We start from the raw sequence: 16,621 nt of genomic DNA on the forward strand, positions 1-16,621 counted from the left end.
TTCAAGCTTTATTACTTTCTTCTATATCTAATATATAGAAGAAAGTATTGGATTCGTGCAAATTTTCGAATTTCGAATTTTGACGGATTCGAACGTTTTGAGGTGTGCTGAGTCCATTTCGACTATTTTTGGAAAATGTCTGTCTGTCTGTGTGTGTGTGTGTATGTGTGTGTGTATGTGTGTCACGTCTGTGTGTGACCAGTTTTTTGTGGCCGCTCTACAGCAAAAACTACCGCATGAAATTGAACGAAATTTGGTACACATATGTGCCCCTATGTGAACTTGTGCCCATTGGTTTTTGGCGCGAATTCCTCCAAGGGGGGTGGAGCAATGGGACGTTTTTTGAGTTACGCTTGCTTGCTCTTCCTCAGGAAGTAACTGGCGGAATCAAACAAAATTTGGTCCATATGTTGCTCTTAACAGGAGCAGATGCTGATTCAATTTTGGTGTCAATAGCTCACACGGGGGTTGAGTTATAGAACGTTTTTTGTCGTCAATTGTGACTGCTGTATCTCAAGAAATAACGAACGGAATCAAACAAAAATTTTTTGACAAGTAGCCCTTAGTGGGTATAAGAGCTGATTTTATTTTGGTGTCAACAGCTAAAAAGGGGGTAGCGCAATCGCCCGTTCTTTTTTTCCATTGTGAGTGCCCTATCTCAAGAAGTAATGCTACGTTCTGGTTGAAATTTGGAATATATGTGAATCCATACGTAAACAGGCTTTGGTTCAATTTTGACTCTAATCGCTCTAAGAGGTGTTGATTTTTTTTTTTTTTTTTTGCGAATAAAAATAGTTTTATTAATGCAACAATAAGAAAGATAAATCGTAATAGATTGTCGTCTGCGTATTTCTCGTGTTTTTAATTGTATGAAAATGATCGGAAATATTATTCTATTCAAGAGTCACAACTGACTTCAACTGTATTTTATGTCGAGGTCTGCATACTAGTGCCTTGCCTCCATTATTTTATATACCGATAGATGGCAGCACCATCACCGGATCGAACAGTTAATGAGAATTTAGAACTAGTCCAAGAGCTAATAGCTACCTGGTCCTAGCACCCCCAGAGGTATCGTTTCACTTGGAGGACATTGAGACCACGAGCATATTTAACGTCGCCCAGTCCCCTTTAATGACGACGGTTCGGAAATATTAGCTCAATGATTTAAAATTTTTAACTGTTGCCATCTTATGTTTGTTAATAAATAAAATATTTAATTAATTCAAGTAAGGCTTTTAAAGTAACTTTCAATTTTCGCTCTTTGTTTTGTTTTAACAATAATTCAGACATTGGGATGGTCGTCAAATTTTTGCATGTGTAATTTTGTTTTTGTTAGGAATATTGCTTCCTCGTCAAGCATGGGGAGGGATCAGAAAAAGGAAAAATATAGAAGAAAGTTTCGTGATGGCCACAACATACTAGTTTTTTGTTTAGGAAAAATTTAGAGAATTAATCTAACAAAATTGATTAAAGACGTTTTGAATACTGACATAATTCGGAAATCAAAGGGACTTTTGAATTTTTTCTTCGTAAGTGCTGAAGTAGATTCGGAAACTCTTCCGAGTCGTTGGTGTAGCGGTTCTGTACTAAAAAAAAGAGGCCAAAAAGTTTAATGTTGTGAGTTACCCCAAAATCAAAGGGTGACCCTCCTAACCCACCCTCGTCGTGTCAAGCATTTCTTGCATATTTAACGATTATTTATTTTGGTCATGAAATGTCATTTTGCGTATTTCTTATATTTGTTTCACCTATATTTCGTAATGCGAAATCTTTTTTGCATCATAAATAGCGATCGATTTTTTACTTTCTTCTATATCTAATATATAGAAGAAAGTATTGGATTCGTGCAAATTTTCGAATTTCGAATTTTGACGGATTCGAACGTTTTGAGGTGTGCTGAGTCCATTTCGACCATTTTTGGAAAATGTCTGTCTGTCTGTGTGTGTGTGTGTGTATGTATGTATGTGTGTGTGTGTGTGTGTGTGTGTATGTATGTGTGTCACGTCTGTGTGTGACCAGTTTTTTTGTGGCCGCTCTACAACAAAAACTACCGCATGAAATCGAACGAAATTTAGTACACATATGTGCCCCTATGTGAACTTGTGCCCATTATTTTTTGGCGCGAATTCCTCCAAGGGGGGTGGAGCAATGGGACGTTTTTCGAGTTACGCGTGCTTGCTATTCCTCAGGAAGTAACTGGCGGAATCAAACAAAATTTGGTCCATATGTTGGTATTAACAGGAACAGGTGCTGATTCAATTTTGGTGTCAATAACTCAAACGGGGGTTGAGCTGTAGAACGTTTTTTGTCGTCAATTGTGACTGCTGTATCTCAAGAAATAATGAACGGAATGAAAGAAAAATTTATCGGCAAGTAGCCCTTAGCGGGTATAAGAACTGATTTTATTTTTGTGTCAACAGCTAAAAGGGGGGTAGCGCAATCACCCGTTCTTTTTTTCCATTTTGAGTGCCCTATCTCAAGAAGTAATACTACGTTCTGGTTGAAATTTGGAATATATGTGAATCCATATGTAAACAGGCTTTGGTTCTATTTTGACGCCGATCGCTCCAAGAGGTGTTGATTTTTTTTTTTTTTTTTTTTTTTGCGAATAAAAATATTTTTATTAATGCAACAATAAGAAAGATAAATCGTAATAGATTGTCGTCTGCGTATTTCTCGTGATTTTAATTGTATGGAAATGATAGGAAATATTTAAAATTTTCTCAATGATTTAAAATTTTGAACTGTTGCCATCTTATGTTTGTTAACAAATAAAATATTTGTAATTCATTCAAGCAAGGCTTTTAAAATAACTTTCAATTTTCGCTCTTTGCTTTGCTTTTGCAATAATTCAGACATTGGGATAGTCGTCAAGTTTTTGCATGTGTCATTTTGTTTTTGTTGGGAATATTGCTTCCTCGTCAAGCATGGGGAGGGATCAGAAAAAAAAAAGAAAAGAAAAATATAGAAGAAAGTTTCGTGATGGCCACAACATACTAGTAATTGTATGGAAATGATCGGAAATATTATCTCAATGATTTAAAATTTTTAACTGTTGCCATCTTATGTTTGTTAATAAATAAAATATTTGTAATTAATTCAAGTAAGGCTTTTAAAGTAACTTTCAATTTTCGCGCTTTGTTTTGTTTTTACAATAATTCAGACATTGGGATGGTCGTCAAGTTTTTGCATGTGTAATTTTGTTTCTGTTAGGAACATTGCTTCCTCGTCAAGCATGGGGAGGGATCAGAAAAAGGAAAAATATAGAAGAAAGTTTCGTGATGGCCACAACATACTAGTTTTTTCTGTTATAAGTAACTATTTTTATGTATTTATATAAAATCAATGAATAAGTTATTTTCGTTTTCATCATATTTTTAATAATATGTTATAGAAAAGTTTAAAGGATTTTCTATTATGCAATTTTTTAAATTTCAGAAAATTATTGTTAAATTGAAAAATTTAATTTGAACTTGTTCGTAGTGCTTCATAAAAGATTAAACAATCAAATTATTCAATATTACGTGTGCAAACATCAGATCAAGTAGTATATGTATTCAGTTATTAACTTGGTGTAAATATTGAGTTTGTTTATTGTAGTTGCGTTTTAAGAACCTTGCTCTTTTCATGGCTATTTCTTTTTTCAGCAAAATTTATGTCACTCTTATAGATTTTATGAAAAATGCAAACTTTTCTATTCATAAATTTTAAATAAATATAAACATTTTCCTAATATGATTTAATATTGAAATTTATCTGTTACCTTTTTTGTTTAATTTGATGACTAAAAAATGTCTACGTGCAATTTTTCCACTTTAATTGCGTTATTTGTTGACGGTATTATAGTTTTATTCTTAATTTTCATTTTTAAGATAAAACATAATTTAATGTTTTTTTAACTATGTTTAATGTACCTAAATCCATACATTTTGACAATATTACTAAAATCTTAGTTATATGTTCAATTTAAAAAAACCAATTGGTTATTAAATAGTCTCTTTGTTTTTCTTCCTTTTTTTTTCTTTCTTTCTTTATTTTATTCTTTTTTTTTTTTTTTCTTTGTCTTCCATCATACAGCAGTCAAAAAAGGAAAAACATAACTACACCCTATACAGATTGTACGCATTACGATCCAAAAGTTCGGGGGACAAGCTGTATAAAACCTTACCCAGAATAATTCACATAACCAAAGCACATCCACCTTCAAAAGGTCGCCATGAGGGACTATGATACTTCTTCCAGCGTTCATATAACTTTTGGAAACACTCATGGAAGCCATTTTTCGCTACCTTCTGTGATGAAGCTTTATCTTCTCCTGACGGAAGAAAGCGGCGTCCATGCAAATCTTTTTTGCGGGGAACAGGTAAAAGTCATACGGAGCTAAGTCCGACGAAACGTTAGGTTATTTGTTTGTCATATCAGAGTATTGACAAACCAAACCGTGCATCCTCAGCATGAAAGTCGCCTTCTTCCTCACGATGAAGTTAAAGCCTTACAGGAAGTTGCGAAACAGGCTGCCAGTGCTTCTAAAAGCTATACGAACGTTGGCAGAAGTGCATAGTCGTTCAAAGTGACAATTTTGTAGATAGATATGCTTCGGTAATGTGAACTATTCAGGGTAAGGTTTTATACAGCTTGCCTCAAACTTTTAGATCATACTACGTACGTATGAGTTTTCAACTTACTATTTTATAACGTTTTTGAGTGACGCAAGTACCCGGATGAAGACATCACATCACAAGTGAGTTTGCGATAATTAACTAAGGATGAGTTCAAAATGGAAATTTCGGTCATCTATATATTCTTAGGTACATATGCATGTACAGATGTGCCGAAAAATCTTGTGAAGTTTAAATTGGGTGATCGTAAAATATAAATTTAGGTCTAAATCTGATATATATATTTTGTGATTACAATTCCTTATTCGTCGAAAGAAAGTAAAATGAAATGAATCAATGATTCTTTAAACCTGACAATCTTATCAATTTATTTCTGTTAGATTTTTTTTTTTTTTTTTTTGCCATCGGCCAACAACATCGGCCATCGGCCATTTGGAGGAAAACAATCGGCCATCGGCCATCTTTGAACAATCGGCCAACAATCGGCATCGGCCCATCGGCCAAAAAATGCCATCGGTCGAGCCCTAATATATATAGATATAGCTATTTCAAGGCTACAATGAAGTCTCTTCATCAGTGCAAAAAGCTCACCAACACAACCGAAAGTCGCGAATGAACATCTCTCTCGACTTTCAATTCGAGTTCTGTCGCGACTTTTTCACTGTTGAAGAGGCTCCATTGTAGCCTTGAAATAGTTATATGCTGTATTTTCTTCAAAATTCGTGTTTTATTTACGCTGGCATTTCACTTTAATCATTATCTTCATTAGTTTGCAGTTAAATAAACATGAAATTCTGCTTTGTTCTTATAAACTTAGGCACTTAAGTAAGTTGTCCGATTCCATCTAGTGGAAGACCCAGAGGCATGTGGCCATGGCGTAAAGTAGGGGGGCAAACTTTTTTTTGCAAGGGAAATTTATTTGATTCATATTTTGCCATCCAACTAAAATTCTAAAAAAAATGTACTTTTTCAAAAAATAAATGAATTTAAGAAATCATAATAACTTTTAACGCTATGTACGTTATTTAGTTTAAACAAAATAGAGGTACAGAGAGTAATGCGCACATATATCCGGAGAAGTATCACTTTTTCCCAAAAAATATGATGATACTCTATTGTTGTTGAACTTATAGTTTACATGATCACTGGCGCCAAACAGTTTTGCTTACGTTTTGAAATCCTGAAGTACGGATATAGTTTTCTTAGTTGCGTTGGTTTTAATTCTCGAATAATTCCATGGACTAATTAGAAAGTTCAAGGAATTCTGTACTTTGGAAATGATTTTTCTCTCTTTCCGAAGTTGTTTTCCAGGATCCCAGGAATGAAGAATCTGTACAGTGCATACACCTTGCTATTAGTGACCTATGCCCTGAACCAAAGTAATATTCTTCTTCAGTGACGCAACCAGAAAAAAAATAGGGGGGGGGGAGAGGGGGCACATCGAAAAAGAAAAGAAAAATTTAGAACTGATAGGAAAGGGGTGTCCGGGGGTTCTCCCCCGGAAAATTTTTGAAACTTTTAGCTTCAAAAACGCAATTTTAGACTTTCTTCGTTGATGTTAGGGTGACAAAGGTACAGGGTTCTCAGCGGAATTTCTAGAACTTGAAGCTTTAAAAACGCGATTATAGGCCATATTTTATCTACGCTAGGGTAACGGATGGAGCTCAAGGATTGTCCCCGATCGATTTTTTTATAGGTTGAAATCAATTCCTCCTCCCCCTGCTTTCGACATTGAAGTTTAAAAACGCAATTTTAGACAAACGTTGAAGATTTTACGGAAAGGAGGTTCTAAAGCTCTTCCCTGGTAAAAATTTTAAACTTATGGTGCTAAAAACTAAAGCAATGTTTTATAATCAGGGGCTATTCCACTTTTAAAAAATTTTAAAGTATAGTTTAAAAAACCAAACTGCTTATGGTATTGGAGGATGGCGACATAGGGATCCTTGTCCGAATATTTTCTGAAATTCAAGTCTTAAAACGCGGTTGTAAGACCATATTTTGTAATATTAGGGCGTTAGGGCCAGTAATTTTTCTTAAAACTCCAAAAACGTAATTTTAAGTGATTTTCGATGTTGTTCGGTAATTGGGGGCTTTCCCGTGGAAAATTCGCGAAATTGAAACCTGAAAATGAAATGTCAAATGCTCCATAATGCTTCCGGTGTGTGGGGGGAAGGGGAGGGGGCTCTTCGGTGGAGCAGCATTTTGATAACTTTCTTATTTTTAGACGAACTAGGGGAAAAAAAAAACCGAGAAAAAATAGGACGGAGTGGTGGGGGCGGGGGTGATTGCTGATCAATATGCTGTTACTTTTGAATATTTTTTATTCAAAGATTTATTTTTAAAAGAAATTTAGATTTTCCTGTAACATAACTATTAATTTCTAAAAATTACTTGGTTTTCGAAAGACGTCTTGTCATCAATAATAAAGAATAGTTTTAAAAAACATTCAACTCAAACATTCTAAGGGGCTCGGGCTTTAAGCTTCCTTTCTTGTTGTACCACTGTTCTATTTTGACCCGTCTATTACATGGTTGGTTGTTTATTCATGCGAACTCCAATTGAAGGATTAAAAGTATATTTCGCTTTAAGAAAAACTTCGGAATTTTGCAGCAACATTTCCGCTCTTTTCCGAAAACACTCATTTTTTTTGGGCATGTAATCCTAGTTTACTACCTGAATTTAGTAAACTAGGATTACATGCCTATATGTATTGTGAGGGGAGGGGGGCGGAGATGTTCATTATCACTTCGGGATTAGGCGATCCAGGTACACGGGCCTCTTCTGAGCTTCAGTTGCGCCGCCTTGGTGCAGTTTAAAAACAGATTAATTATAGGTTGAAATTACTAATTGGTGGTTGAAGACAAGGATACATCTTTTGCATATAATTCATGAGAGTTGCATTGATAATATGTGAATTACATTTTATTATCATTTGAAAATAATATATAGATCATTTGACAAACAATTTAAAAAAATCCTTTGCTTAAGAACTAGGGGGCAAAATAATACTTTGCCCATAGCTCAAAAGTAGAGGCACTTGCCCTATTACTAGTTTACATAATGTGGAAGACCAAATATGGCGACTATGTTTCACATGTAGCTGGAATGTTGAAGTGCGTCTAAAAAGTTTTCCGTTTCCGGGAACATTAAAAAAATAATAATAATAAATAAATAATGAGCCGCTTTTACGATATGGAATTTCGTGAAGGGGCAGCTTTTACGATGCGGAATTTTGTGAAAGAGCCCCCTTTGTGATGCGAATTTTTTGAAGGGGCCTCGAAGTGGACCCAGTTCGGGTCCCCCTGCAGACCAAAAGAAAAGTCCATGTTAATCGGATTTCACGTAATCCGAAAAAAATTTAAGTGATTTTTAATTCACGAACCAAATAAGAATTTCATTTAAAGTAATATTTCACATTAAGCGATTTTGCATTAACAAGGTTCAACTCGATAGTTGGGCAAACCTAACCTGGCAGCATTGTGAAGGGTACTTAGATCCTAATCACAGCATTGTGATGCTGCCGGGTTAGGTTTGCCCCAATTTTTTTCGTTAATATTAAATTGTTTTTGTTTATTTTGAGTAATACTTGCTGTCTACCACAACCGGTCATTTGAATGGTTATTGTACAAATAGATACATGTGTTAAAATAAGTATTATGTGCTGGTATGTTTAGTGTAAATGGCTTAATTTAATTATTTGGTAGAAGTTTTTTTTACGTTTTAATGTAACTTTTAGTTTTGTTTAATAGTTGGTATTGTTCAAAATTACACAATAAATTTTAAAATTTGACAGCATTATATTAAGCAATGATCGACTAAATTAATGGTAACCTAGCTGGTCATTTTAATTCTTCCACTGGTGGGGGGGATACATATCAATGTAAAATGAACCAAAAACCACACCCACTTACATGTACTAATAGACTATCTTTAGTACTAATATATTAACTTCTCAATGCGGGGCACGGGAGGCAATTGACCTGTAATAAATGACCTGTTGGTGCCCAACTATTTAAACCCAAGGACCCGTCTCATATTAAGATAATTTTCCCAATCCAGAATATATACAAAAAAGAATCTTACGGGCTAAACAGGGTCCTCCAATAGGGCGCCAACGTTGACTCCAACACGGGTCAAAGTTAGCTCCAAGGAGGGCGCACAAGTTCAAGGGCGCAAAGAAAAAAAATGAACATAGAAATAAATAAATACTTTTGTGTCGAGAAGTAACAGGAAATAACCAACATTTTGTAGCACAAATACACAGATTACTGCATACAGGCAGAGCGGCAGACAGCCAAGGTGGGCCCCTTGTCAGTTCTTTCAACAAGTCCATGCCCCGCAAACAAAAAAAAAAAAAAAGATGAAAAATGAAAAAAAAATCAAAACTGCTTAGTGAAAAACAATAAACCCTATAAAAGTGTCACAACAGTAAATACCATAAGAGTAAATTTTACTTTATCTTTACGTTTCCGCACATTTGGAGTTTTTTCCCCCCTTTATTCTTTTTTCTTTTCTTCCCTGGGTCTTTAGTTTCCGACTAGCCTGACATGGCCTTTCGCAGGGCCTACATATAAGTGTTTTGGGGTTTCAAGGAACCGCTTTTTCAATTGAAAGTGAGCTTTTGGATGTAAATACTTTTACCGGATCTCTTTACATCCAGAAGCTTATTACTTTTCATTGAAAAGGGGGTTCCTTGGCACCCTGAACCACATGAATGCAGTAATCTGCATATTTGTGCTAAAAATGCACATAGGTTAGAGGGTGAAAAAAACTAAAAACACACAAAAGCACACAGATTTGAGGGCAGGGGGGTGGCACAGGTTCAACGGCCAAAAAGAAAAAGTCAAGTAGGTTTGTGTGCACAAAAAGCCCTCAAAGGTGCACAGGTTCAAGGGCACACCAAATCGTCGGCCTAGCTAGAACATTGAAAATTTAAATACAGGTACATTTACATTTTTTCTCAATAAAATGGAAAAACACGGAAAAGGAAAAAAAATTGCAAAATGAGAATTGTTGTAATATTTACAGCATGTTTATTCATATTCAGCATAAATGGTAAATATGAATAAAAATTGATGATCAGTTGTTTTGGAAGGATCCATAAAAAAAGCTTCAATTCTCAACATTGATCATAACAACGGACCACATATAGCCCCGGACTGTAGGTTAGGTATTACTGGATAAAATGCTTTGTTTTAACTAGTTTTGGTGAAAATTTTTGAAAATGAGGTAAGTGTCCTATGTCGTGATAATTTCCCCACACTTATTTAACATTTCACTATTTTAAACAATTTTAATGGAGCCTGCATGACTCTGAGGTAGAGTAGAAGCTTCGCTTTGAATGCGGAAGGCTGGAGGTTGGCTTGATTCCCACTAAAACCATGAGTGTTACTTCCTCTCTTTAAGCTATAAATCTTTCTTGTGTTATCTTGTATGTTAAAAAAGAAGTTCAATTTCCTGAAGCAATGGAACCCCATATCTTCATACTGATTATTTACAATGACACAAAGGTCATTTTGTTGTTCACAACAGAATTTTAATACCAAAGACGTTTGACAATACCTTTTTTTTTTCAATCTCATGGGTAGTTAAATTTGGAGCAGAATGTTAAGTGGTCTTTTTAATGGAAAAGAACCAAAAATTAAATCAATTCTAAGCATTAACTTTGAACTTTTCCCTCAGATTTTACTAAAAACTACATTCCAAAGAACTTTCTACAACTTTTAAGTTTATAAACAAACAAAAGATCTCAATTTCACTTTTAACACTAATGAAAGAGCTCCAAGTGATGTCAGGTGATACATTAATTCACTTTGCTTTTCAAGAAGCAGCTTTAAAATAAACTAGAAACGAAGATCAAAAGTTTACATAAAATGTAAGTTGAGTAAAAATCTGAGTGAACTAGTTTAAATAGCTCAAGTTCGATCGCACCAACTAAAAGCAAAAAAAAAAAAAAAAAAGTTTCATTATAAATACAATAATAACTAATATATTATTAAAAGAAATTCAGTTAATTACTTTGTTGTTCACAAAAATTTCAGATCCATCAAGGTACGCACACAAAACAGAGCAATTTCGGCTATCTAAAAAACTTTCCAGAGATTCAGCATTAACCAAGCGAGACAGATTTAATTCCGATGCATCGGCAGCAAAGAAATCCCGAATGTTAGCAAGAATGTAATTCTTTCGGCTGTCGCCTGTGCTCATTTTAACCTATGTTATCCAAACAGATCCAAAAATTGCATCTTTTTCAAAGATTCAGAAACGTTGTAGCTTTTAATTCATCTTTTGCGGTGCCAAAAAGAAAGTTTGCCAACAGTGTTCCTATGGTAACAGAGATAACAACATATGAAACGCTGCGTTGCCATTTTAAAAACTTAATTATTGCACTAAAGAGTCCAGCGAAAATATATGAGGCTCTGCTTATCCATTTCCTTCTGCTTATCCACTTTCTTCTCAGTTTGGTTCTACTTCTGAGGGTTCTACGGCAAAGAAACAAATTTGTCAAATGTGATATCAATTTCTATTTAGAAAAGTTGTTAGTTTTAAGAGGGAGGAAGATTTTTGTACATTAGAGGTTTTCTACCTTATTTTTCCTGGGCCCTCAGTTGCCGAGCGATGGATTTTGGCTCCCACCCTCACTCCGAATGTATTTTCCCATTTTATGCTTCAAATATTTTTAGACTTTTCAAAATATACATCAATAAAAATTGATATTACCATGATAAACGAGACTTTTCTCTTCAACAAACCATTGCTACGCGCGTTGTTAAGGGAGTAATAATGCGAATGGAATCTATTCGCTTGACGTCACAGCGGGAATTAATAAATGGCAATTCAGTCGAAAATCCGCATTTCTAGCGGCTTCGGTAGCTCTATTGAAACGCTCTAGGTTAGTCACCGGTAACCGGTTGCGCTATGCGAACGTACCTAAGACTGGAACTTTCCTCCCCAGCACCAAAGTTAATTTAAAATTGCGTTTTAAACTCCAGAGCTCGAATACGCTACCTTGCGGTGGTTAACAATACTAAAGAAAAAAGTAAAACATTCCATTCTACGTGTTTTCTTTGGGGTAAATTACAGACGTCAGACAGTTTGTGGTGTAATGGAATTTCAGTAGAATAGAAAAGAAAGCTTCTCACAAACATGATGAAAAATTACTGCCATTCACGAAGCGTAGATGCAAGTTATAAGTTACGGCATGCGTTTGTTTTACCTTTTTCATCCGCCATTACACAGTGTCTTCAGCGCTCCCTATAGTTTATTGGAGTTGCGAATTAAATTTCAAATAAATTTCTAGGAGAGAGTCGTTTACTTGTCCTTTCCAATTTATTTGACTAAAAATATCCTTAAAGTGTGCTTTTCGGATTTTGATTTTAAGCGGTTCCCGAATGTCTGAACATACATATAATATAATTCGCAATTCCAGAGCTCAAATACGCTACCTTGCGGTGATTTATAAAATTGCCGAAATAGGTAAAACATTGCGTTCCACATGTACCATTTTGGGCAAAATAAGCAGCATGTTTTGCTTGATTCATCATTTGGAATCGGCATCCGCAACAGCGTAACACCAAAAATATCTGCTAAAAAACTGAGTACACATTTTGTTTACCTTATTGTTCTGAGTGAATTTAAATAAATATTAGTTTTTCATTTCGATGAAAAAAAAAGCGAACTTAATAACATTTGGCTGAACACTAGGGCCATGCTGAAAAATTATTTTCCTTAACCTAATTTCAAGTAATTGATTTAAATAACCTTTTTACTACAGCATCTAACTGAAATGGACAGTATGCAAGTAAATATTCCTGAAAATATTTGATATGGACGTAACCTGGATACTGTTTTCTCTGGAGGAGCCGGTCGACGGTGGTGCTGCAGAGGGAAGCGAGGGGGAAAATATCATAGGACGCCAAAAATAGTCGAGTGAGAACAATAAGCAATGAGATTGCTCAAAAAACCCAAATACAAATTCAGTTACAAATTCACACAAACAATAAAAATAAATTTACCTGGTATAAACGTTATATCCTTTTTCAAAAAAAAAAAAAAGCATTGAGCAGACGAGCATATTCGCTAATAATGCAAAGTTTGTTAATCCAGAGTTTTTTTTGTGTTTACGCTTTCGCCATTTACAAAAATCAACTCGCTTTTTAGAGGGAAATAATGAAAGCTAACATTATTTTGAGACGCTCGAGAATACCAATACGGGACGAAACGATTTCTGTTGCTGAACGCAATCTATGCTACATCGAATGCGTTAATAAATACTCATAACAAACTGCCTATGTTTACCAACAGACACACGTGGAACGCAATGTTTGACCTTTTTCTTTAATGTTGTAAATCACCACAAGGTAGCGTATTCGAGCGCTGGAGTTACGAATTAGTTAAGTGGTTAGTGCAAACAGACACTGATTCTTCTGTACCTGTAGAGTTGTTTATTTTAGGTTGTCTGAATCTCATAAAAGGAAAATTTGGGCAAGGTAAAATAATTAATCCTACAGGCAAAGATGCAGTTCCCATTGGTGAATATTACTCTAAATAGAGGTTCAATACTTTGGTGTTGAGAAAAATAAAGCTAGATAATCCACGATAACGATCGACATCTTTTACTTTTTTTAGGGGGCTCCGCCTCCCGCTCGCTGACGCTCGTCAACCACCGAAGACTGCTTCGCAATCTTATTTGATTCGCAAAGATTTAAATCATCAATTGAAAAGAAACAAATTAAAAACGCATTATATGAGCTCCCTTTTAGAACAAAAAGCACCCCCCTTCCCTGGATTTCAGAATAACTTGTATCAACTTGCAGAGCTGTAAGGGCTAAGGGACTGCTGAGCATTGCAAAACTGCAGTTTTGTGCGATTGAAAGGTCACTTTTATATTTGGTGGTCTCTAGTAATATATTTTGCTCTTTAGCTCGGGGCTTGAATTGAGAGCCTAAGATTTTCCGTTAAAATCGAAACCCTTAAAATTCGTAAATAAGAAAGAAAAAACATACGAATCTAAAAGACGTAACTTTGGCAATGCCAAATAAAACATCAATAATTTGAATGGAGAAGAGATTATTCGAACTTTATTAAAACGTATTATAAGTTTTTTTCCTTTGAGATAGGAGCTTAGTTTTCCGACCATCCATAGGTTGAGTTAGATCTGGAGTTAAAAAAAAGCCTAGTGGCGTCAAAGAGAAAACTGTGGGACATTTTTTAATGATAGATTTAATGAAGAAAGTAGTGCCTAAAGTTCAGCTAAGTCTGAAAAAATTCGAGCTAAAAACGCAAATAGCTCTTGCCGTAGTCAATTAGAGCATTGAAACAAATTGCGTAGAACAGGGAAAATTCCACTTTCCAACGATACATAATATTAATATGTGGAAGTAATTTTCACCCCTTTAATAGGCAATTTAAACAAAATTTGAGTTTAAAAAATTTAATAGCAGAAAAAAATTAATTTGAAATTTAAAAACACAACTCCAGGTGCAAACCCCTGGTGCTCGAAGTAATTTCGTACAAAATTTCACTTTCACAATTTCTTTCATTTGATTACCTGTTCCTGAATTTTTGTTGGAGTTGGACCTTGATTTAACGAATTCATCGGGACCGAAACTTGTACATGTTAAATTGGGGTTATTTGTTATATAAGGTGCAAATTTTTTTTATTTCAAAATTACTTTTTTAATGTCTTTAGCCATAATAAGCAACTGCACAAAAATATCCATAATTAGAAAGTGTACACTTTTTATTCAGCATTCCGCAACTTATTACACACTAGTTAGTTCGAAATTTTGTTTTACTGTGTAATTTTTTGACAATTTCTTTGATATTTTACTCGAAATAGTTCTCTTTTGACTTCATGAAGGGAAGAAAATGCTGTGTCATTTACAGCGTGCTGCCCACAACATATTTTTAGTTTCCACTCCACGTAAAGCATTAGAAAAACCGCTTTCAGCAACAGAATGGCTATTCATTGGTTGCCCACTCGCCCGTCAAACATTGCTGATTCCAAGCATAGGCGGATTTAGGACTGAGTTCCTGGGGGGATTTTTTTGCAACATTTTTAATTGCCCTCCCTCCCCCTCCCATGTTTTTGTGTTTTCTGTGATGCGTAAGGCCATTCTTTACTTTTTTATGTGTCGTTTTCATTACTGTGTGTAATCATGCTGTCCTTTTTAAATTGACCTTAAAAGAGAGGGGGCTGGTATTAAGAGAGTAACGCAGTGCTCCCTTTTAAGTGGGATATAGAATATCTCCAGTTTTAGGGGGCCCGGGGGTTGCTCCCCCGGAGGAAATTATCTAAAATGGATATAAAATTCTGCATTTTGAAGTCTTATAAGAGTTAATTGGAAAAAATAGGCAAATAATCTTTTTTAAGTTTTATGCTTTAAAAGTGCTTTGTGATGCAAGTTAATACTTTAAAAAAAAATGGTCACAGATTTAGAGAATAGGTATCAAGAGAGTAACATATTACCCATTTGAACAATTCTTAATTTATACACTTGATAAGAAATAAAATTGAAGCACACTTTGCTTAGGAGTTTCAAAGACTTGTCTAATTATTTTCAAGGTTTGGTTGGTTAGATTGGATTTTTGGTTCAAGAGCCCTTGTAGGCTATACTACGCCAATTCTTTTCAGGGATTTTAGAACCTATCAATAATTTGCACTTTCCAGTCTCTGAAATTGAGTAGTAGATTATACACTTGTACAGTATTGTTCAAACTTTGTAAGAAACGGCTATTTTAAGTTTAAAAGAAAAAATAAACTTTAATTTCCTATTCAAAAAAGAAAAAAATCATAATTTTTTTTTGTTATAAGATTTTGGAAGATAAGTTGTTACTATATAAACTCCTCCCAAAATTGGGGGCATTGTCCCCTCCCCCCCTATAAATCAACCCATGCTCTTTTAAACTATTCAAAAACGAAAAAATAATGATTTTTTTTTTGAATTTTTGGAAGATGTGTTGTTACTACATAAAGTCCTTCCAAAACTGGAGGGGGGGCATTGCCCCCCTCTGACCCCCCATAAATCCGCCCATGATTCCAAGAAGTCTTTTTCTGCTTCGCACAAGATGGATATATCATTTCGAGAACAATCTAATATTTTTTAACTCAAATTAACGAAAAAAAAATTGTTTCGGATGATAAAATAATTCGTTAATTTGGGGTTTAATATTCGGTAAATAGGGGTTTTCACCTTCCTTTTAGTCGGGGAAAAAGAAAAATTCGCTACAATGCAAAGTTAGTTAAATCGGGGTCCGACTGTATTTTTTCAAAATTCCAAGACAGATGAGGTGTTCAATTATAATTAATCACCACCAAAAATCGTTCATGATAAGGGTATTTTTTTTCATTAAAAAAAATTTTAAAGTCAGATTTTTAAATTTAAATCAGGTTTTTTCAAAGTCTTCAAAAATTTCTGACATTAATTACTTTACATTTATAAAGATAATACAGTAAAACCTGTAAATTTGACCACCTTTGTAAATTGACCACTATTTTCAGGCACCGAATTAGATATTATATAATTCAACCTCTATAAGTTGACCGCCAAAGTAGTGCACCGCAAGTGGTCAACTTACACAGGTTTCACTGTAGTATATTTCATACACTATAGTCTGTTCCAATCTAACTTGGCACTGAAGGGAAAGATACGAGATATGCTACTCCGCATTGAGAAGTAGTTCTCGTAAATTTGAAGGTTTAAAAGGCTGTAAATTGACAAATGATGTGAAAAAAATAGAGAATGTGTGTGGTTGAGAAATCTAGTTGAACCTGTCATGTGTTAAATATATTTAATTTGTACTTATTTGATTACGAAAGAAAATCAAAGCGCTGTAACTTGTCTTGGCGAAGACTTGAGTTTTCAAGGTTAACCTAGGCATGTTTCCTGTGGACCGGCAAATCCCCAGCAGAACTCGCTTCTCCCCACTTTGTATTGGCTAGGGAAAAACATCTGATTGTCATTATGAATCTTAAATGAACATCTTCACATTGCAAT

The 16,621-nt window shown here is 34.7% G+C and overlaps 1 protein-coding gene across 1 annotated transcript in view; it reads right to left on the reverse strand.

Annotated features, from left to right (window-relative positions):
- LOC129235279 (cytoplasmic dynein 2 heavy chain 1-like) overlaps positions 1-10,829 on the reverse strand; it is a 288,399-nt gene extending 277,570 nt beyond the window's left edge. The window contains 1 exon segment of the mRNA XM_054868999.1: positions 10,641-10,829. Within this exon segment, the coding sequence (XP_054724974.1) occupies positions 10,641-10,829 (189 nt within the window).
- Between the last annotated feature and the right edge of the window lie 5,792 nt (positions 10,830-16,621).

This window comes from Uloborus diversus, chromosome 2 (genome assembly GCF_026930045.1).
Source record: "Uloborus diversus isolate 005 chromosome 2, Udiv.v.3.1, whole genome shotgun sequence".
Classification (NCBI taxonomy): Eukaryota; Metazoa; Arthropoda; class Arachnida; order Araneae; family Uloboridae; genus Uloborus; species Uloborus diversus.